Source organism: Drechmeria coniospora, chromosome 01, assembly GCF_001625195.1.
Source record: "Drechmeria coniospora strain ARSEF 6962 chromosome 01, whole genome shotgun sequence".
NCBI lineage: Eukaryota > Fungi > Ascomycota > Sordariomycetes > Hypocreales > Ophiocordycipitaceae > Drechmeria > Drechmeria coniospora.
The window spans coordinates 5,032,912-5,054,566 of record NC_054389.1 but is presented as its reverse complement, the minus strand read 5'-3'; the positions used below and the strand labels follow the sequence as shown (position 1 = coordinate 5,054,566).

Below are 21,655 nucleotides of genomic sequence, written 5' to 3'. Positions count from 1 at the left end.
CCCAGGAGGGGGGGGGGGGGGGGGGCAAGCAAAGCGGATTTTCAGCAGCCTAGGCTAAAAGATGTAAAAAATCTACAAGTTGAAACAAAGTGCTGTACTGCCTCGTCACAACACCAACCGTCCTGGATCGCTCTCCAGCATTAGCTTGCACCGCGACAGGAACTCGTGCGCGCGCCTCCCCTCCTCCTTGGGCACGACTAGGCTGAACAGGTTTAGGTCGTTGGACAACCCTGGCACTGTCGGGACGCCACGGACCCTGGGCGTTGTCTTCTTCCGGGGGGCGAGCTCATCGATGATGTCGGCCTTTCTGGTCCGCGGCCGAAGAGGTTCGAGGACTGAGGCTGGTGGGATGGCAGAGACTTGAGGCATGTATGCGGCCCGGGAACCACCCTTGATCTTGTCGAGTCCGAGAACCTGGTCGAAGAGCTCGGCGGGCGTGGGCTCGCGCGTGGAGCGAGGGAGGTGGTCGTTGGCGGCCTCGGCGGCGCGGGCAATGAACGTGGACAGGGGAAGGAAGATGCCGAGGGTGTCGTGGATTCTGTTCTGGACCTCGACCGCCTTGGCCAGCGAGATAGGGACGTTGACTTCGAGGGCCTCAATCTCGGGAGCTTCCACAGCAGCAGTGCCCGCCTTCTTGGGAGGCACAACGGCGGACTTCTTGACGGCGACTTTGATGTTGCTCAGGTCGAGGTGGGACATTTTTTCGAACCGCGAGGACAGGACGGCCGGAGTCTCTGCCCGGATGGTTCCGAGGTAGGCGAGGACGTCTCCCTTGAGCAGGCGGCCATTGGGACCTGTTGGCTTGATGCTGGCGACGTCCTCCTCGCGAAGGTTATGCTGCTTCACCAGATGCTCCACCGCAGGCGTCAGTGGGTACTTTTGAACGTGCGTCTCGCCGCTCGCGACACGCGGAGGACGGCTAGCCTGCTCGACGGGCGTTGGGGCGTTCTCCTTGGCCGCCGCCGCGTTCTCCTGGCTGGTCGTCCGCTGGGGCTCATCGGCCGGGATCTCGAGAGCGTTGATGTCGTCGCCGGCCTCGGCGAGGACGGCGATGCGGGCGCCGACTTGAACGGCTTTGCTACCGTCCTGAGCCATGATCTTCATCATGACGCCGTCCTCCTGAGCCTCGACATCCATGGTGGCCTTGTCGGTCTCGATTTCGAGAAGAACGTCGCCGGCGCCAAAGGCCTCCCCTTCCTTGACCTTCCAGCTCGCGATATTGCCCTCTGTCATCGTGGGCGAAAGGGCGGGCATGATGAAGTTGTGGGCGGCGAGGCATCGCGACGAGTTGCCGAAGCCTACATCAGTTGCACCAGTGTGAGAAGCGGCGGCAAAGACAGTAGGGGGAGGCAAGAGGATGATGGATAGATGCTCTCCGGCCGAACGAGAAGATGAACGCACCTCGCGCAGTGGCAGCCCGGCTGTAGACGAGGCGAGCAGAGGCACGGCACGCAGCCGCCGTGAGAGACGCCATTGAAGCTCAATCAGGCCGAGCAGTCGGTGCGGAAGGCCGCGGATGTGTTTCGCGAGAAGGGAGAAGGTGGCAGGTGTGTCGCGGTTCGAGTGATCGGCTGGTTGGCGAAGGTGTTGGGGGGGGGGGGGGGAGGATGCATGTAGATAACGAAATTTGGTGGGACGGGAAGGGAAAATGCCACCAAAAAAAAGCGTCACTAGTGCTGTTGGCACCTCACGGAACGCAAACTTCCACGGCCGACAACGGACGAACGGCCAGCGCCAGCCAGAAGTTCCACCAGTCAGGCTCGGGCCCACCTGAAGCGGATGGATGGAAAGCAAGCAGTACAACTACATCAGATGCAGATTCAATATGCCTTTACTGTAAGTACTTACTGTACTACTTGTACTTTGGTGTCGATACAATTATTGCATATAACTGCTCGTACGATGAAGATGTTGCTAATGGCAATTCTTACAAGTATAATACTTACAGTACACCATTTGCTTACTTACAGGTACATCTTCAAGTTCATAGGAACATGCAATATTAAGTAATTACTTGCTACATGTAGGTATAGGTACATGTACGCTGGTGAGCTTATCTCTACAGTAATAATACTTACTTGTACGAGAAAAAATGACCAGCAGTAATTATTGTACCCAATAAGCACGTACTGTACACCTGCTGTAAGTACAGTACATTTAATACCTGGAATAATTACTTCGTACTGCTCTGTTCTGTACCACTTATTACTCGTACTGCGCGCCGAGAAGAAAATACTTGCACCAAGGTTGTCCATTGAAGCAAAATCCCCCGTCTCCGTGACGAGGAGGAATTGCAAGCAGTTATGAGGATAGTGCTCTGCCCGCACTTGATTGATTTATTATCTTGTATTATATCCTTCCGGCGTAACATGCACCAAGATATCCCTTGCCATCAGCGGCCCAAGGGAGCGTGATGGACTAATTCCTGTTGGTCGACAGAATCACTGAACCAGGGATGCAGGGTCTTAAGGTATCTAGATGCACACGTGTATTTTGTCATGTAATTAACACTTGTACTGTACTCCGATCTAGGACCCAGGGAACGGCCAGCAAGAATGTACGGAGTAATTACAGTACCTAAGTAATTACTTACGGACCGATACAGCACGGAGTACTCCGTATCAAGCTACTACAGTAGGTACCTATGGACGACCAATTTTCCACGTGTACCTGTACGACGCTAGATATAGGTTCTGCACCATGTAATTTACATGACGTCGCCTGCTTCATCGTAGTCCTTGTACTTGCGACGAAATTTTATCTGCACATCTCCATGGCCTCGTCTGCGTGACACGGCCCGATCACGCAACCACGACGCAGAGCGGGACGGGAATGATGGCCTCACTCTTGCCTGGAGCCATGGCGAGCCTCTCGAGAAGCTTCGAGCTCCCCTGCAGGCGCCTCTGCGCGGGCGCGACGGTCTTGCCCACACTGCCAAGGACAACGACGTGCCGACAGCGCTTCACCACCTCTCTCCGCCTCCGTTCTGCCGCCAATCCGAGCAGCAAGCAAGTCCGCGCTCGAGCCAGGCCTCCCGCTCTCGGTGACGTCTCGCCGGCGCAGGGGTCGACGGCACCCAGTCGATACGCATTCATCAAGAGCCTCGCGACCAAGCAGACGCCCACGGTTCTCTACGAGGCGCCCTCGCACTTTTGGTTCTACTTTGGCTGCTGGTCCAGCGGCCTGGCCATCATAACCTGGACGGCGCTCACGGGGCCTACGGTGGTCGACCAGCCCGAGGGTGTTCCGCAATGGGTCAGCGTCACCTTTGGCGCCTCCTACGTCCTCCTCGGCGCCATGGGCTTCTACCTGATATCAAAGACGCCCAACATTGTCGGTTCCATCCGCATCCTCCCCGCCGCGACCGCATCCCCGTCCGCGTCGGCGGCGGCTCCTCGCAGCCTCTCCAACCGCGCGGCGGCGGCTCCGGCGGCTCCGACGGCGAGCCCGCGGCTCGAGGTCACCGTCAAGCGGATGGTGCCCCTGTTGGCGCCCAAGGTCATCAGCACGAGCCTCGACGGCGTCGCCCTCAAGTCGCGATTCTCCTTGCCCGAAGAGTACGTGCCCGAGCTTCGGCGGCTCGAGCAGGAGCGCGAGGGGAAGGAGCGGGCTCGGCAGCTGCGCAAGCACGACATGGAGCATCTGCTGACCATGCCTTTCCGTCGCCTCGGCCGCGCCTTGGTCAACATGTTCAGGGGCGTGCGCGCGGCCTGGACGGACATGGGGTACGGCATCATCAGGGTGGACGGCAAGGAGTACAAGGTGGATGTCGCCAAGGGCTTTGCGCATGACGGGTTCAGGACGCTCGAGAGGATCGTGACGATAGGGTGGAAATGAGAATGCAATGATTCTTCGGAGGCACATCCACGCGCCGTAGGCCGCCTCCACGGTCGTGCCCTCTCGCGGCGGTCGAGCGTCTGGGTTGACAGCCTGGTGATGTTGTGGCCGAGGATGGGATCGCCAGGGTCGAGACGTGCACCCGTCGAGAAGAGCGCAGGCCTGGAAGACCGGCTCCTCTGCACCCCCTTTTCGGCCTCGCATTCGTCAGCGACCGACCACTTGTTCGGCAGAAGCCACGACGGCGAGCGGGAAAAGGCCGATGCGGCCGGCGGGGACCGCATCATGCACACCACCAACAGCCGATGGACGGATGGCTGGGGGCACGAGGCGAAGGGTGGCATCGCCGGCAACCAAATCGCCGGGCTGGAGGCCCGTCAGGCAGCCCACGCGGCTAGCAGTTCCGGCGACCCCCCCTCCCCGCAAGCAGAAGCAGCGAGGCTCGAGATGGATGACGGCGGTGGGTTGAAGAGCCACTTGAGGCGCGAAAGGAGCCCGTGTCGTGCGTGGAAGCCAAGGAGACGGCTGGTTGGTGCAGGGGCCAAGTCGCGTGGTGGGCAGACGTCGTCTCGGTGCGACATGCGGTCATGCATAGGTATGCAGCCTTCATTTGGGTCTCACGAGCAGGCGTCGTCGTCCTTGCTCCATGACGCATGAGCGGTCAGCGACGACGCTCGCTCGGGAAGCTCGAGGGGAGAAAAACAAAAGGATGGGGACGATGGGGACGGAGACGATGCGCCATACCAGCGGTGGGGAGAACCGAGGGCAACGTGGGTGGGAGCATGCCATGAAGGAAGGGTCCGTAGATGTCATGTGGCCGTCGAGCCATGTGGCATGTGTGGCATGTACGTGCCAGCCGCGAGGATGGCACGAGCGAGTGCGAGGAGGTCATAATTTCTGTTCATCGTCATGAGGAGCAAGCACTGGTGGGGGAGCGAGTGCTGGGGGCGGGCAGCACTCTGTACCGTTATTATACCTTATTATTAGCGAAAGTTCTCCGTGCAAGGACTCGGTACATGTGCACACCAGTCTGTAGCAAGGCATGAATACTCTGCCCGGTACTCCGTATCTACCGATATCAATATGTACCTACGGTGCGTGCAAGGAAAAGGTACTGAGTACTAAAATACTTACAGTAAGAATCAACTGCTGTACATGTGCGGAGCACAGCTGGCGCACCGAGTGCAGGGTACCTCGACTTTCCATACCTGCCTGTATGTAAGTACGATGCTGGTGCTTGCAAGTACTCCGTACAAGGTACCTAGTGCTCAATATTAATACCACATGTACAGTAAGTACAAGTATTGTCCCGACGTGTCGCTCCGTTCTGGAACAAATCGTCTGCCGTGCCTCCCATCTTTCCATGCACTCCCGGAAGAATACCCTGGCGATGGAGGGGAACAAAACAAGTACCAGTACGAGTACGAGGTACCCAGGACTTGCGATGCCTGCATGTACAAGTACTCTAGTGACCTACGTGTAGTACTTGTAGCGAGTGGCATTACCTTTGTACCTTGTGTGTGCAGCAGCCTTGCGCAAGACTGCAACGCACTCTTGCCGCATAAGCACGTAACTAAGATTGGGGCCGACGGCACGACTGCGCTAGGATTGTCCAGACATGGAATACCCAACGGCACATGCCCGCGTAGATGATGGCACGCAGATGGCCCGATGGCCCGCATGTGGTGCTTCCTTTTGGGAGGAGGCAGCGTGGGGAGGACTGCTGGTACCGCGCCGTCGTCCCGCTACCGATGGCACTAACACGTACTGCAGATGGACGACGCAGGCGCGCAAACTGGCTACTGTCAAGCATCAGCGGCGTGACGCTACTCTTGCGCATGGTTCAATTATTACCGTTTACTCGTGGATGCAGAGGTGTGGAGTCGGACGACGTTTGCGTCATGGGGGTGAGAAGTGAAGGCGCCGAGGAGTGAGGAGCTGAGGTGCAAACCAGTGACGGCATGAGTTGGTGGGCGACGAGCTGACGAAGCAATTGGTCCATTTCAAGTGGCAGCCTTCCCGCCATGTCGACTATTGATGTCGATGTCGATGTCGATGTATTAATATCGTCTCCAACGTATATGCTATGAGCAATTCGATGCTGGCGGTGGCTTGGCTCGGACCTCGACAGGTAATCATGCCGTTGAGCTGCAAGTCGTCGTCCGCCTGTTCCGTTGGCTTCATGCGTCGCGGCGACGCTGAGCGACATGGCAGGAGGACGACGACTCGCCAGCACGGCCATCCGTGCTTGCCGTCTCGTGCGATGCGAAGTCGCGAAGTCAACCCCCCCCCCACGAACGGGCCTTGATGCTGACGGGTGATGGTGTTCGTCGTGCGCGCAGCATGTGGCGTGGAGGAGAGGAGTGGGTTGGAGGCGATGATCAACCGCGGCGTGGTTTCCATGGCCTAATGGGCAACGGCCGACGGGATCGAGGAAGGAACAGGGTGAGCTGAGAGGACACGGAGGCGTGCAGTCATTTACTCGACGGCATGGGAGCATGGCTCAGGCGCGCACTCTCACTCGTGCGTACGTGCAGGCGTGCAGGTGATGATGCTCAATGCGTTGGAGTACATGTACATGCCTGTGTGGCAGGTGCAAGCATCCATTGCGTGTGCGGGTAATCACTAGCAAGCACTCGTTCCAGGTGCTCGACCGACATCGCTGGAGACAAACCCACCTTGCTGGGTTCTCGCCCAATTGCCTCGGGATGCACCTGCGGCACTGCTGGCGTGATGCGGCACCACCCACCACTACGTCGAACGAGCGAGACGCGATCGACACACGGGCACTCCGTACCGGTCGATGATGCCAGCAGATACAAGACATCTCACGAGCATGGGAGGCCATGTCTGCCAGTGCTACGGAGCGTGCAGTGCTGCACTGCCGCACCGTACATGCTAGACGCCAGTGTGCATGCGTAGGGTGCATGCACAGTGGCAGCATCCGCACTTGGGCTGCCCATGTGCATGGATGCTGCAATTGCCGATGGCAGGCATCTGTGAGGGTTGCTTTGTGCATCCCAAGCCTTGCCGTTGCGGTAGGCATACCAAGGTGGGAGGGCAACGAATGCTGCTTGTTGTGCATTCCAGCCTCTCGGCTGACCGTTTTGGTGTCCGGATGGTGCCGAGCAGAACGATCTCGTGGGTGTGAAACGGCCTCGAGCGGCAGGTGAGAATGACACGAGAACGCAGGTCATGTCATGCCGCTTGGGGTGCCTGCACGGAGCGCTTGGGCGAGCGGGTGCGGGCGGTCGGGAAGCAGGAGTAGGGTTGAGAGCGAGGAGAGGTAGGCTGATGGCAGAGCACGACGGGGGCATGAAGCAGTTGGAGTCGACGATGTGAGGTTTCCTGGTGCGCCGCAGATGTCGCACATTACCTAATTCGCCTACTACCTACCTTTGTAAGAAACGTTGCAAGGAAGCACTTGCATGTAAATACTTACTAGGTAGGTAGGTACCTATGTACTAGGCTTTCTCAAGCGCAGTACTGTACTTTCTCCTGCAGGCCCCTACAGTATACAAGGACTACAGTACTAGTTACAAGTACTACAGTATCAATTACTACAACATCCAAGTAATATACCTAGTATTACTCTGTCCTGCGGAACAGAATCGACGAGCGGAGTGCAGGTCAAGTACAACTCCCTAGTACATTTCAAGCATAGTTGTGCAGCAACTACTTAGTAGGCAAGTTAGCATGCGTGTTCTGTACAAGTAGAGGTGTACGTTGCCGGTATTACAGTGTGTTCCATACAGTACGAGGGTACCATACAAACACATCGCCGTACGCAGCCAATTCGTACTCTGTACAGAACACAAGTACTTGGGTGCTTAGTATGTATGCGCATGTACTTGCATGCACTTGCAGAATGTGCAGCAATTACACGAAGAATGAACTGATACCAGTACCTCGAGGTACGCATTTGCGTCGCGAGCATTGCGTACGTGCCACGAACTAGTGCATGCATGTTCGAGTATGCGCAGCAGATACGTGCTCGTGCATACATGTACATGCATCTTGGTGGTATGCGCATGGGTGAGAGTGGTTGATGCTGCGGTTCTGCATGCTGCATGCTGCATTCAATCCTCGCGGCCATGTTTGGTTCGGTCATGGTGTTGGCCGTGGTGTTGGTCGTGGTGTTGAGCCGTGTCGAGATTGCTGCAGCAGGGAACCACCTGTCACTCGGATGCAGGCTTGGCTTGTTGGGGAGGGGGATGTCTCAGCGCAGACTTGCAGAGGCTCGCATGGTATGGGCCCTGTAGGGGGGCATGCGCAGGATGGCATGCATACGGCGACCTGGTCGGTACTCGTTCGGTCCGTACTATAAGTTAGTACTGGGTACTAGTAGGTAAGTAATAATACTACATGCAGCAACTAGTACCATGCAGCAAGTGCCTGCACAGCACGTAGCTGGTGTTCAGGACTTGTGGCACTGGCCCCTGTAATTGTACGGTTACACGCGTGCACACTGGACTGTGCTGTGCTAGGCGGAACGTGGAAGACTTTTGTGCTTGGTACGTATGGCCGAGTACGGAGTATGCAGCATTGCAGCCAGTTGTTCGACAATTGCTTGCTGCTTCACGACCACCAAGGAGAACGACGTCGCCACATCCAGAAGATCGAATGTGTGTGCAGAGGACGTCGCCTTGCGAGACTTGCACGAACCTACTACGCAGTACCAAGGTAGTTGCGAGCACCAGCGTGCTGATTGTGCTGTAATTACCTGGTCAGGAAATATTTCAACCGTACTACTGTAAGTGCATGCACATGTCCGCGTCCCTCTCCGCATACACGTACACGCATGTACTTAAGTACATGTAAGTACTCTGTACTGTACTTACAATTATTACAGTACGGAGCACTTGTAGTATTGTTACTTGGTGCTGCGAAGGCCATGTGTTGTACTTACTCTTCGCAACCCTCGTACTAAGTACTTACCACGTACGGAGTACTCCGTAAGTACGAACATGTACAACTATTATAGTATCTCGGTAAGTAATTAATACTGAATACTACTGTATTTTGGTTCGACCACGGAGTAAGTAATAATACGCCGCAAAAGCACCAGCCTTGAATACACCTACATGTGCTCGTACTGTATGTACGGAGTACATCTACAAGTACAAGTATCCGTACATGCTCATGCACAGGTGAGACCACTCCCACCTCGCAGTCGAAACGGCGGCGCCACCCATGTGTGTGGGCCGTGGGGAGATGTGCCACAACGGCGGGGGAGGGGGGGCGGCGGCAGCGAAGGAAGCTCCATTGTGCCATAAACCCGTACCCGTCGTCTCTCGCGAGATCGATCTGCCACCAGCTGTCGTTTGTCCGCCAGGATGAAGCTCCGTCATCGTGACGGCGAGGAGGGGAGGCTGGCTGGCTCGCACTACGCTCGGGCCGAGCATCGTCAACCAGATGCATCTGTCGATGCATGCCACCAGCTCAGCTGCATGCCCGATTTCGTCCTCGGACACTTCTCCTCGTCCTTGGCCGGTCTCGTGCGTTGCCCGGAGGCAGGTGCTCGTGACGGTTGTCATTCGGAGGCGGAGCGGAGGCTGCCCTGCGGCGCTAAAATGAGACCTGCGGCGCACGACATGACCGTATGGGGCCACTATCGGGCGCGTTTCGCGTTCTCGACTTCCCACTGGTGCTGTCGCTCTCGAAGCTCGAAATTGCGTCTTGCCAATCGGCCGACGGGTTGCAGATGACGGACATGGCAAAGGCTCAACGTCTCGCTGCAGCTTCGCACCGCAGCGGATCATGATGCTCTTTTCGGGCATTGATTGCGCCCGCGGCGTTGACCGGCATTGCCTGTGGATTCGACACCTCGAACTCGCGACATGCCTACACCATGGGTTTGGAGTGCTGCTGTATCGTCCATGTACTCACTGCGACGAAGCAGTTGTAGTACGGGACACTCCGTCCTTGGTGCTGACTCTGTATAAGTATTTATGTGTGTGTACAAGTACATTTCGTGTTAGTCCTGTCGTGCCATTGCTTGGGGTGGAAATGCCCGCCTTCGATGACGTCGAGGGGCCCTACTCCTCAGGCCCGCGCCAGTGTTGCATGTAAGGTAGTAGGCAAGTACTGTTAGGACGACTGCCGTCCGTCCGTTGTGCCAGGGAGCAGCCACAAGTACGATCATGGCATGTCTCTGCCAGTTCACGGGATGCACCGTGCCCATGCTGGACACTTGCGGCACGCACTAAACTTGCACGCATACTTAAGTACATACTAGGTTCGGAGTGTAGTATTAGTTCTGTACATGTACATGCACATAGTACGCGTGCTTGTAGTAGAACGTGCAAGTACTGTAGGAGATGGCAACAGGTGCAAGTACATGTACGCGCAAACGTTCGCAGAGACAAGCACTCCGTACATGCAAGTACATTATTCGTTTCTCGTGCATGTGGAATTACTTAGGTGCATTGGATGGACGTGGGAATACCTACGGACAAGTGCACCATGCCGTGTCGGTACCTGGACGCATGTACTTGGCACGGGCGCCGACCCTCGTACCCCCACATCGTTCGCCGACGGCACAGCCTTCCTCGCTTGAACCAAGATGCCAATGCAAAACGAACGATTCTACACCAATGTGCCAGCGCGAGTAATCTGTTCGTTGATGCTGCGTGAGCCAAACAATGCAAATCCAGAGACGGCGCACGCGAGTAGTTCTCCGTCGCAGTCGTGTTTCCGTTTCTGCGCCGTCCAGTCTCGGCGCAGGAGGGAAGCTACGTCGAGATGCATTCCACGCCCTCCGACCTGCTCGACGGCCGATGCGGATGCGGCGCTACGACATTGCCGTGGCATGCACCGAGTATTCCTCCCGTGCTCGTACGACATGGTCGTCGTAGGTACTCCGTACGCAAAGTCGAGACGCTGATAAGAGAACCCGTACCTCAAAGTACATACGCCTGCAGTACATTAAACAACTAGTTGTAAGCAAGTACATGCACAAGTGCAATTGCGTCCCGGTTCGCATTGCTCAGCACTCGTCCACAGCCTGCCTGCGAGGAACGGAGAGATATCCAAGTCGCACCAGTCCTCACTTCAGCGACCACCAGGCGGAAAGGTGGGTGCAGTACTCCGTACTCCGTAGAAGTACTTGGTACCACATAATTGCAGCACGCCCACTGTACATGCAAGTACATGCTGCACCTGGCAAGGTGGCAGCGACTAGCGTCAACTGCTGCTGCCGTGCTGCGAGTACTTGCACTTGTCGGTACTACGCCCAAGCAAGCCGCTGCTGTCGTCCCAACGTCCAGCAAACGTCAAACTCAAAAACACAATCGTTCTCGAACTGAAGCACCGTCTCAGAGAGTGACATGGTGACCAGTGTTGCGTGTTTCGTCTGGGACCGTGTCTGTGCCGACGTGTGCAAGCGCATCTCTTCACCGCCCGTAGGACCCGTTCCCGCCAGTCGTTCGTCTGCCGTTCCACCTCCTAGCACGCCGACCGACCCTGCCTTTTCGCTTTGCGCCGATCGCGGTACGTGCACAGTAGTAAGCATGTACATGTACAGTATTAGTTCGTTGCGCCTAAGCACTCCGTAATACCGTCCGTTTAAATACGCCTTTCTTGGTACTCATACTTACCTCCTGTTATCTACCACCAGGCCTCGTCATTCGCCCCCTCCCCCGATGGAGCTTGTGACTTCCATCTGTAATCACCCGCTAGGCGATCCATCTGCCAAGCAACCGGGGGTCTGGTTCAGCGTCATTCACCCCTGCCCGCCTCTAATTGCCACGGGATGCCTATCCCGTCCCGTCCAGTTTTCGTCGCATCGTTCGGTGAAACGATACGGGGTAGCGCTCGTTGGTGGGTGGCACTCGTAGATGAACAAGATGCACCTGCTGTAACCCCGTGCATGTACATGTACATGGACTGGACATTTGCATGCGCACCTACAGTTACAGGTGCTCACGAGCGTAACACGAGTGCGATGTACCGACAGCTGCAGAAAGTGTGAATAGGTACCTGCATACTAGGTGGCGAGCACGTACAACTCGTATCCGTCCGTTTTGGGTACTTGCACTCGTCCGGGTACCTGCAAGTACGGAGTACAGATACGGAGTACGGAGTACGGATAAAAAATGGGGGGTCCCTGCTTGTACGTTACTTACTACCTAGTACCTACGAGAACTTGGTGGTGGTGGTGCTGTACCATCCTAGTGCTTAGTTGGTAGGTACCTAGTACTTTGGTGCTGCGAGGACCAGCCAACGTGCTACAGTGCTCCGTACTTCTGGTACAGTTACAGCACCACTTTTTACCGCCGTCGCGCCCGTCGCCGTGTTATTACTACCACCCGTTGGACGCTCCCCCCCCCTCTGGACCCCTTCTTGAATTTCTCCTCAATTTCCTTCCTCCCCCACGCCACATCTCTTGTGCATCCGCCTGCACGGTGGACGACGCTCTTCACGACGTTGTCCTGCTTACCCCGTGGAGGACGTCGTTGGCATCCCGCCCTCATCACCGAGCCGAGCCTCCTTTTTGCTGGTCATCTTGGCTGCGCCGTCGTCTCCGGGTCCGTCCTTGTTGTTGATCCCAAGGTGAGTCACTGTTATCGTCGTTATCGTCCCGTCCCTCGTCTGTTTCCGTTGTCTTGCCCGCCCCGTCCTTCATGGCCCAGTCTCCCCTTTTCCAGCCCGTCTCGTCCTGTGTTTTCTTCTTCCTCGCCTCGTCATCCTCCCTGTTGAACCCGATAAACGATGAGTTCTGCTGCTTCCCTCGCTAGCTTGCCCATGTCCCTCCCGTCACGCCCGCTGCCGTTTCCCGTGGCCTTTCTTTGTATTAGCTTGCGCGACAAGGAGAAGCATCATCCTTCCTCGCCCTCGCTCTGATTGTGACGGAGAATCGCTTGCAGGCCAGTCCGTGGCACAGTCAACCGGTTCGCCTTTGCCCTGGACCCCCCACCCCGTGACTGTCCAAGGATTCTGTCGCCGACAGTTTCGAATCCTGTTCCCCGAGCGCTGGTGCCCTCCTTCGTCGACCGCCTTCCCTGTCCTACCTTGCAGACCCTTCTCGCTGCCGTGCGACCCTCCCGCCATCGACCTTGCATGCCGTGCATGGCAAGAAACCGGCCGAGGGACCCTTTGTTGCTGACCCGCGTTGATGCAGATTCTTTTTCGAGTAATGCAGCGCGAGGCTGCACGCGGCTGCTGCTCGAGTTGACGAGCCTCCTTCGACTGTCCCGCCGCGTCTCCTCTCGAAACCTAAACTCCCGAAATCGCCCGTCCAGATGCATATCCGTACCTGAGCCGAACATGGATTCCGAAGACGGCGAATATTTTGTCAAGGTACGTGGCCCCCCTCCACCCTTCCACCCCCGGTGGGACACGCCGGACGGGCGTGCTGACGACCGCATCGTAGCAATTGGCTGCCTTTGTGCGCACGCACGAGAAGGCTCTCGCCAACGCCTTGCAGTTCCAGCGCCGCGAAGCTCGTCACCGCTCCTCCCAAAGCACGAGCGCTGCCGCGATCCCCACGTCCCCGACCCTTCCCGACCGACCCTCGACATCATCGTCCACCAATTCCTTGGCCGCCGCCTTCTCCTTCGGCTCTCTCAAGTTCACCTCGCACAGTGTCAAGTCGGCGAAGCTGGCCCTGACCCCCCACCACCTGTTTTACATGCTTTCTCGATTCGAGGAGCTCGGCATCGACGTCGGCCCCATGAAGGTCCGTCTGGAGAACCTCCACGACAGCGCCTCCTCCACCAACTACATTTCCTTCCTCGGCAACACGGGACGTTCGAGAAGTCGCAGCTCCGATGTCGGCTCCATACATTCCGTCTCGAGCATCAGCAGCGTCATGTCGGGCATGTCGGCGCTCTGGGCGAGCTTCAGCATCGGCTCGAGCATCTCGGCCGCGAGGACGGAGCGTCAAAAGGCGGCGGCCCAGGCCGACCTCAAGTACCTCTATTCGGCCTTCACCAAGATCCCTTGTCTCAAGCTGGCGCCGGACTGGCGTGCTCGCCTCATCCGTGGATATGAAGAGTTCCCCTTCGACTCGGCTGTCCCCATTTACGTCTTCAAGAACTTGCAGGCGCTCGAGATCAGCAGCATCGACTTCCGCCAGTTCTTCGGCTGGGACCGGTTGGCGGACCAGCTGCGCTCCCTCAGCCTGAGGCACGCCGGAATCGAGGATCCCGCCGACATCCTCATCGACGTCGTGCTCGATGACATGGACAGGCGCCGCCGGAGGTCGTCCAAGGCCCAGTCCTCGCCCACGTCGACCTGGGCTGCCACCAACATCCCCCGTCGGAGCTCCACCTTTGCCCAACCCCAACCCGAGCTCGTCCGTGCCGTGTCCGCGCCGGGCTCGCCCGAGGTGCAGCATCCTCTCGCCGACCTGCGAATTGGGTTGCTGGCGCCCAACGAGTCGGCCATGGAGGACGCCGACGGCTCCGACAACCCGGGAACTCTGCAGGCGCGCCGCGACAGGGATGATGCCGCTCGGTCGCCGCCTCGATCCGCCTCCAAGGGCTCGCGTCCTCGGAGCAGCTCGCCGTCGCGTCCCCTCGGCTCCCGGAACCCCTCGTCCCACGCTCGCTTGTCGCAGCGCATCAGGCGCTCCGGCTCCGGAAGCTCGCATTCGAGCTTGTCGGACTCGTGGCACCATCACTCCAGAGCCATGTCGGCGAATCTCATGTACGCCGGTGGCTTGCCGCCGTCCAAGTGGCGCTTCCTGAGGCACCTTTGCCTTGCCGACAATGCCATGACCTCGATCCCTCCCGCGAGCCTCGCGCCGCTCTCCAATACTCTCTATTCCCTCGACCTCTCCTCCAACCTGTTCAGCCAGATCCCGGACAGCCTGGCTTCCCTCTCCGCCCTGCGCGCCCTGAACCTCTCCCAGTGCATGATCGACTCGCTCCACTCCCTCACCCGCAGCCCGCTCCCGGCCATCACGGCGCTCAACCTTCGCGCCAACAGGCTCCAGTCCTTGGCCGGCGTGGAGAAGCTGTATCCGCTGGAACGACTCGACCTCCGAGACAATGGCCTCGCGGATCCCATGGAGCTTGCGAGACTGACGGGAATCCCCGACATTCGCGAAATCTGGGTCGACGGCAACCCTTTCACCCGCACCCACAAGGACTACCGGATCACCATTTTCAACCTATTTCGGGCCACGCCGGGCTACACCATGGACGTTGACATTGACGGTAGCGGCCCGAGCTACTCGGAAAGGCGCCAGCTGGTCGACCGGGCTTTGATCCCGGATTCGGTCCCGGTGGTGAAGCCCAAGATCCCGGAGGCGCCGGCCATCGTGGAAGTTGCCAAACCGGCCATTGTGTACGGCGCTCCGAGGGACGGCGGCATGCTGCGAAAGGAGAGGTCGGCATCGAAATCCGTGACGAACGAAGTCAACCCGAGCTCGACGCGGCGCCGAAAGGCCCCCAAGAGACGCATTGTGGACTTGGCCAACGAGCAGGCCGCCATCCCCGCAGCTGTCGATCCGCAGCAGGAGCAGCCCCGGAGAGCGGAATCGAGAGACGCGTCGGATCCGCCCATCGGAAACTACCTGACCTCGCGAACCTCGGAGACGATTCTACTACCGCCCGTGGTCCTGTCGGATGGTCGGTTGGACATGCCCACCACCCTCGACGCCGTTGCGGATAAGCCAGAGCCTCGTGAACCCGCGCCCGCCTCCCTGCCAGACGCGGGCGGGCCTCAGAACTGGGATGTCGGTGGCGAGCTGTACCGCCGCAAGATAGAGGCCCTGCGAGACCGTGTTGGCAGCGGCTATCTCAGCGTGCTGAGCGAGGAGAGCTGGGACGGAAGTTCCGTGTACGCCCCCGCCGGCGTGCCACCCATCCCACCCCTCCGAGCAGGTCACATGTCGCATCATGCGACCCCTGGCCACGCAGTTCACAGCGGTCGCATGCTGGGCTAGCCTGTGCATTCTGGGTCCCCACGCCGACGGCATGGAAGCGTCTGACGATGCGCCGTATCATTCCATTATACCCCTCGGCCCCGTCATGTCGTATATGCCGCCTCTGGCCCACGCTGTCTAGCACCCTCCATCCCACGTCCGCTTTTCTTCTTCTTTTTCTTCTTCTTCTTCTTCTTCTTTTTTGCGCCTGGCGGGGTATCATTATGAACTGTCCGCTTGGGACCATTTATTTGCTGCGTCATATCGGTTGTTTCGATTGGAGCTGTGTCAATGGACGGGATCGTGAAGCATAGCGACTGCGGCGTTCAGGCATGGTAGGGATGAGTACTTCACGATGGCGATTCCCCGCCGTTCACGTTTTCCCACACCGGCAACGGCGCACGCAACGGCCGCGAGCCTTGTTTCGAAAGTCGAGCGGAGAGAAGAGTAGCCACGCGAAGTGGAAAAGGGTGAATGCCTGGTCGAGATGGTAGCTCAGTGACGGTGGCCTGCTTTCCGTTTGGGGTCGCAGCTGGTGGTGGTGGTGGTTTCTTTCTTTGGACTTGCAGGGTCCGCTCACAGCATTGGAGATGAAGCGTTAGGCAGATAGATGACAGGATGTGCATTTCGCGGGTCGAATTGAATACATTCCGTTCACACACCGGGACTATTTACGTACCACCTCGTCCCGTTTGGTTCGTCGTTGCGCGCGCTTTGTTGGTTACGGGACTGTGATTGTCACGGCACGTGGTGAATGTCTCGTTTGCCCACGGATGGTCGTCCTAATCGGCTGCGGATATGCAGCCTCCGCGTCAGACGGTGGCTTCCATTCGGCAGCGGCCGAGCTAGCTGAGGTATGACGTGAAACGAACCTGTACGAGTTCATCCCAAGTGAATACCACCTCGTGCAGATCAAACTCCGCAATCCGAAGCACTCGACCTCTCCATTGGCCTATTGACTTTTCATTCGCCGCACGTCACTAGATGATAATGAATGAGAGCCTGGCCCATGGGTGTACGTGAACAGACACAGTAGATGGATGGAGCCACTGTGAAGTAGTCAACATGGATTGCAATGTTCGTGATTCCCTGCAAGATGAGTGGACGGATCGGCCAGTACTCCGTATGCTGACGTGCCTTTTCCCTTATTGTTACAAGTATTATTTCCCGACGTTCTCCGTACATGTACTGTACGTATGGTAAGGCGTACAGTGCAGTGCAGTACTTACATTGGTGTAGATGTATTACTTAAGTACTATTAGTATCTACTCTACTTGAACTCCACAAGGACGACTACAGTATTACCTTAGTACTCCGTACAGTACTGTACAGTACACTGTACAGCACTCCGTATAGTACATGTATTACTTAAGCATACAAAGTACATACTCAGTAGGTACAAGTACTTGTACAAGTACTTGTACAAGTAGGTGAATCTACTTACACTGTAAGAAGGTGTAAAATAAGGAATACTCGGTACTCACATACATGTACAGCAGGTGCCTACAATGTACTGCACTATAAGCGTCCAAGTGTCCGTACAGCAATAATACTTGTACAAGTAAGTACGCAGTACTCCATACTGTGTATCCAGTCGAGATAGAACAAAAGCGGGTAAATCGTGGTAGATCTATTCCGTACCCCGTACTCCGTACCCTTCCCCGAATTGGCAAAGCGGGGTCATTGATGCTGACTAACCCGAACGTGCTTTTGACCCAAGTTGCTGCAAGCCACTGACCAGGCAGGGTACGGACAGGTACCCTGTGTGCTAAGTACAGGTACCTACGGTACTAAGTACAGGTACCTACGGTACTAGCAAGGTACCAGCACCAGCTCCCCGTACAACTCCTGGGCTCCAGTACTGCAAGTACCTACTTTACAGTGCTGTACGGTTCTTGTACGGTACAGGTGGTCCGTGCAAAATGCAACTTCACGCGTTGTCTGTTTTTCGCTCGGCCCTACGCAGAGCCGCCAGCCGACGTCACGTCTCCTCCTGATGCTGCCCACTGCCATCGACTGCGCGCCAACAGGGCTCTTTCTTGCCTTCATACTCTACCGCATGTGAGTTTGGGCACGTCTGGTCTTCCCGAGGCCTGCAAATGCCCGCCGTCCCATCCCGGCCCGTGACGAGCTCGCGCGTCGCCACCCCCCCTTATCTCCGCGCCTCTGGCCAGCTGCGACGTCGGATCGGCAGTTCGCTTCGCAGATAGGTTCGGACCGCCACCGGTAGACATGGCTCCCGCATCCCCTCTTCCACGGCGCACCCCCACGGGCCGCCGACGCGGCCGCCCGCCCGGCACGACCAACGCGGCGAGGGCGGCGAGACAGGCGTCCCTCTCGGCCATGGCCGCCTCGGAACCACCGTCGAAGAAGCGTCGCTACGTCCCCGGCGGGCCGGGCGGAGGAGGGCGATTTGTCGACTCCGACTCCCTACATCGCTCCGCTTCCGCCGCGTCGGCACCGACGTCGAGATCGAGCAGGAACGCCGCCCGCGACCTCGCCAACGGCGACACACCATCCGCGCCCCCTCGACGAGAGAGAAGTGCTCGAAGACGGGTCGTTGCCAGCGAAGACACGAGTGACTTGCCGTGGGGCTCAGCCGCCGCCATGGCTGCCTCGGTCAAGCAGGCGGAGGACTACAAACCCCGCGAGGAGCGGGGCTGGGAAGAGTTCCACCCGGACCTCGACATCGAGAAGACGTTTATGGTTTTCACGGCAGTCGATACCGATCCTGCTGCGCAACCTGCCGTTCCTGCTCCTAGCACGCCGGCCCGCCAAGCACCGCCCACGCCCTTGCTCAACGGCTCGCTGACACCCTCGAGACACGTGAACCCTGCATCCACCGGCAACACGCCAAACCCCCAGGAGAATGCAGAGCCGAGTGTGCCGGACACGCAGGCGGGGACGCCGTCGAGACGCCCTCGCCGGCAGACACGCGAAGCCGTTAGCTTTTACGGCACCCGCCCCATCGACTTCGCTTCGACGCCCAAGACGCCCAAAATTCTACCGATACACAACCAGACGCCCAAGGAGAGGTTGGACCTGAAGCTGCCCTCGTACCGCAAAACCAACCGCATAGAGCTGTTCGAGAGCAAGACCTTTGGCCAGGCGCGCTACGTGGACAAGGCGATGAGCAACGTCGGCTATCAAGGAAGCGATCGCTTCCCCCGCTCGGACCGAACCCTCATCAAGGCCATCGACGGCAGCGCCGAGGACGAAGTGGACATGTGCGCGACGCCCAAGGCCGAGGACCACGTCCCTCAATCCAGGCTCGGCCGGGTCGAGTACGACATGGACGAGCAGGACGACATGTGGCTGGAGCAGTACAACGCCCAGCGAAAGCAAAACGAGCTCGAGACCATCACGAGGGAGGTCTTCGAGATCACCATGACGAAAATCGAAAAGGAATGGCACACGCTGGAGAGACGAATCCCGAAACCGAACCCGAAACCGCCGCAGACGCATCGGCCGAGATCCGGCTCCGCCGCCGCCGTGAACGGCGAGACGCAGGGCGGCGAGGAGCCCGACAGCAAATGCGTCATATGCGACGACGGAGACTGCGAGAACACCAACGCCATCGTCTTCTGCGACGGCTGCAACCTGGCCGTCCACCAGGAATGCTACGGCGTGCCCTTCATCCCCGAAGGCCAATGGCTCTGCCGCAAATGCCAGCTCTGTGGTCGGGGCGTGCCGGTACGTTCAACCCCCCCTCCGATGTCTCCGGGAGGCTCCGTGGACGATGACGCGTGCTGACGACGGCCTCCTAGACGTGCATCTTCTGCCCCAATACCGATGGCGCTTTCAAGCAAACAAACTCATCCAAGTGGGCTCACCTGCTCTGTGCCATGTGGATCCCCGAAGTGTCGCTCGGAAATCACACATTCATGGAGCCGGTGATGGATGTGGAAAAGGTGCCCAAGACGAGGTGGAAGCTCTCCTGCTACATCTGCCACCAGAAGATGGGTGCCTGCATCCAGTGCAGCAACAAAAACTGCTACCAAGCCTTCCACGTAACCTGCGCCAGACGAGCTCACCTCTATCTTAAGATGAAGACCAGCCATGGCGCCCTTGCGGTCTTGGACGGCACCATGGTGCTGAAGGCCTTCTGCGACAAGCACTGCCCGCCCGACTACACCAAGGAGCGCAACGTGCACCAGGCTGCACGCTCGGCCAAGAAGTTTTACAAGAGAAACATGCGAGGTCGCATCTGGGCGGACAGCCACGCCATGGCCAACGTCATCGCTGCGCAACACCGCAGCGCCATCGCCGAACATCTTCCGGACGAGTCCCTGCTGGCCGGGGCCAAGACCTCGGCCGTGGCCGCGGTCGATAAGAAGAAGGGCGAACCGGCCAAGAACGTTTGGAAGCTCCCGTCCGGAGCCCCCATCATTCCGCAGGCAGTCTTCGACATCGTCGAGGCGTCGATCCAGCGATTCCCCTTTAGGAAGCGGAAAGACTTTCTCGGCGAAGCGTGTCGCTATTGGACGCTGAAGCGAGAGGCCCGTCGTGGCGCTGCTCTGCTCAAGCGACTGCAGCTTCAAATGGAGACGTTCACTTCCATGGAGCTGACGCGGCGGAACTTTGCGTCCATGGGGCCAAGCGGAAAGGCTCGGCTCGCCCGCCGCATCGAGTTCGCCGAGGACATCATCAACGACCTTGAGCAGCTGAAGGCGCTGTCGGAAGAGGTTGTCCAGCGCGAGCAGATGAAGCTGCAGGCTTCCGAGCTCGAGCAAACCTTTGTCGACGAGTGCTACTTTCCAGTTGCAACGCTTCTCGCTCCCGCGATTGAGAAGGCCATCTTGTGAGTCGTCCTATATTCCGTTCAAGGTGGAACGATGACCGCGTTGACGATGGGATGCTGACCGGAACTCTAGACTCGACAAGGACCTCTTTTCCACTGGGCTGGACATGGTTCAGAATCGGGTCGGCGAGCGTTATTACGTGAATTCGCTCTCCTTCGCCCAGGAACTCGGCGATGTTATCAACGCAGGCATCGTGTCGCGCCCCCGTGTGGACGAAGAAGGTGACGGCTGGGACGCGGGAGACTCGGCTTCGTCCAAGAGCATGTTCTTAGACATACGTGAACGTCGAAAGCTGGGCAAGCGCATTCTCAAGGCCGTCCAGCCATACATCGAAACGGCATTGCGGGTCGAGTCCGAGATCTTGAACAAGCCGTTTGACGGCATGCAAAAAGACCTCGAGAGCCTCATCGACGCAAGCATCGATACGGGGCGAGCCGTGAGCGGCGCCGAGGTGGAGAAGCAAGAAGGTGACAAGGAAGACACCATCATGGTAGATGCTCCAGATTCGTCCGAAATTACGGTCAAGAGCTCGTTCAACAACACCAATCATGACGGTGACGCAGATCTGATGGACACAGCCGAGGACCGACAGGATGGCGGTGGCGGAAACATCGAAGTGAACACGTCTGGCTTGGGCATGACCCTACCCGCGACAACGGACGAGCTGGTCAACCCGGCCCGAAAGAGCAGGAGGAGCACGGTCTTGAAGAGCGTCGAGTCGTCGGAGACGCCGCCGGACAGCAACGACTATGTGGCCGCGCTGGCCCCTCGTCCACCGCCGGCGGAGCCGCCTACACCGCCTCAGTCGAACGGGAGCTTCGGAAAGGAGGCGAGCGACCCCCTCGCCGAGGGAGGCATCCTGTGGTATCTTAAGTCGATGAAGCCCCGAGGCACATCTATCCTGGGTGAGCATTGGGCCGCTGGCATGGACGCGGTCCGGATGCTGAGCGAGGACCTGACGGACCTCGACGACGAAGAGCTTAAGGGGCTCGGTCGCGACGTCAACAGCGCTGTCACGGCGTCGGCCATGGAGGCTGAGGTGACGGTGGACACCTCTGCGAGCGTGGCGAGGAGCAAGGCCAGCAACAGCAGCAGATCTCGAAAGCGGAGAGCGTCGGGTAGAAAGCGATGATACCCATTTTAA

The 21,655-nt window shown here is 58.1% G+C and overlaps 3 protein-coding genes and 1 pseudogene across 3 annotated transcripts; 3 read left to right on the top strand and 1 right to left on the bottom strand.

Moving 5' to 3' along the window:
• Window positions 1–105: 105 nt before the first annotated feature.
• DCS_01254 (pyruvate dehydrogenase protein x component) lies at window positions 106–1,254 on the bottom strand (the record flags this gene model as incomplete). Its single annotated transcript, XM_040798588.1, has 1 exon — window positions 106–1,254. One exon carries the CDS (start codon window positions 1,252–1,254, stop codon window positions 106–108), a length of 1,149 nt encoding a protein of 382 aa, XP_040659471.1.
• Window positions 1,255–2,832: 1,578 nt separating this feature from the next.
• Window positions 2,833–4,297, top strand: DCS_01253 (annotated as a pseudogene).
• An 8,807-nt stretch (window positions 4,298–13,104) lies between these two features.
• DCS_01252 (leucine rich repeat domain-containing protein) lies at window positions 13,105–15,730 on the top strand (the record flags this gene model as incomplete). The annotated part of the gene is made up of 2 exons (XM_040798587.1): window positions 13,105–13,137; window positions 13,211–15,730. The coding sequence occupies 2 exons, from the start codon at window positions 13,105–13,107 to the stop codon at window positions 15,728–15,730; spliced, it is 2,553 nt and encodes an 850-aa protein (XP_040659470.1).
• Window positions 15,731–17,941: 2,211 nt separating this feature from the next.
• DCS_01251 (bromodomain and PHD finger-containing protein) lies at window positions 17,942–21,643 on the top strand (the record flags this gene model as incomplete). The annotated part of the gene is made up of 3 exons (XM_040798586.1): window positions 17,942–19,402; window positions 19,477–20,510; window positions 20,584–21,643. The coding sequence occupies 3 exons, from the start codon at window positions 17,942–17,944 to the stop codon at window positions 21,641–21,643; spliced, it is 3,555 nt and encodes a 1,184-aa protein (XP_040659469.1).
• Between the last annotated feature and the right edge of the window lie 12 nt (window positions 21,644–21,655).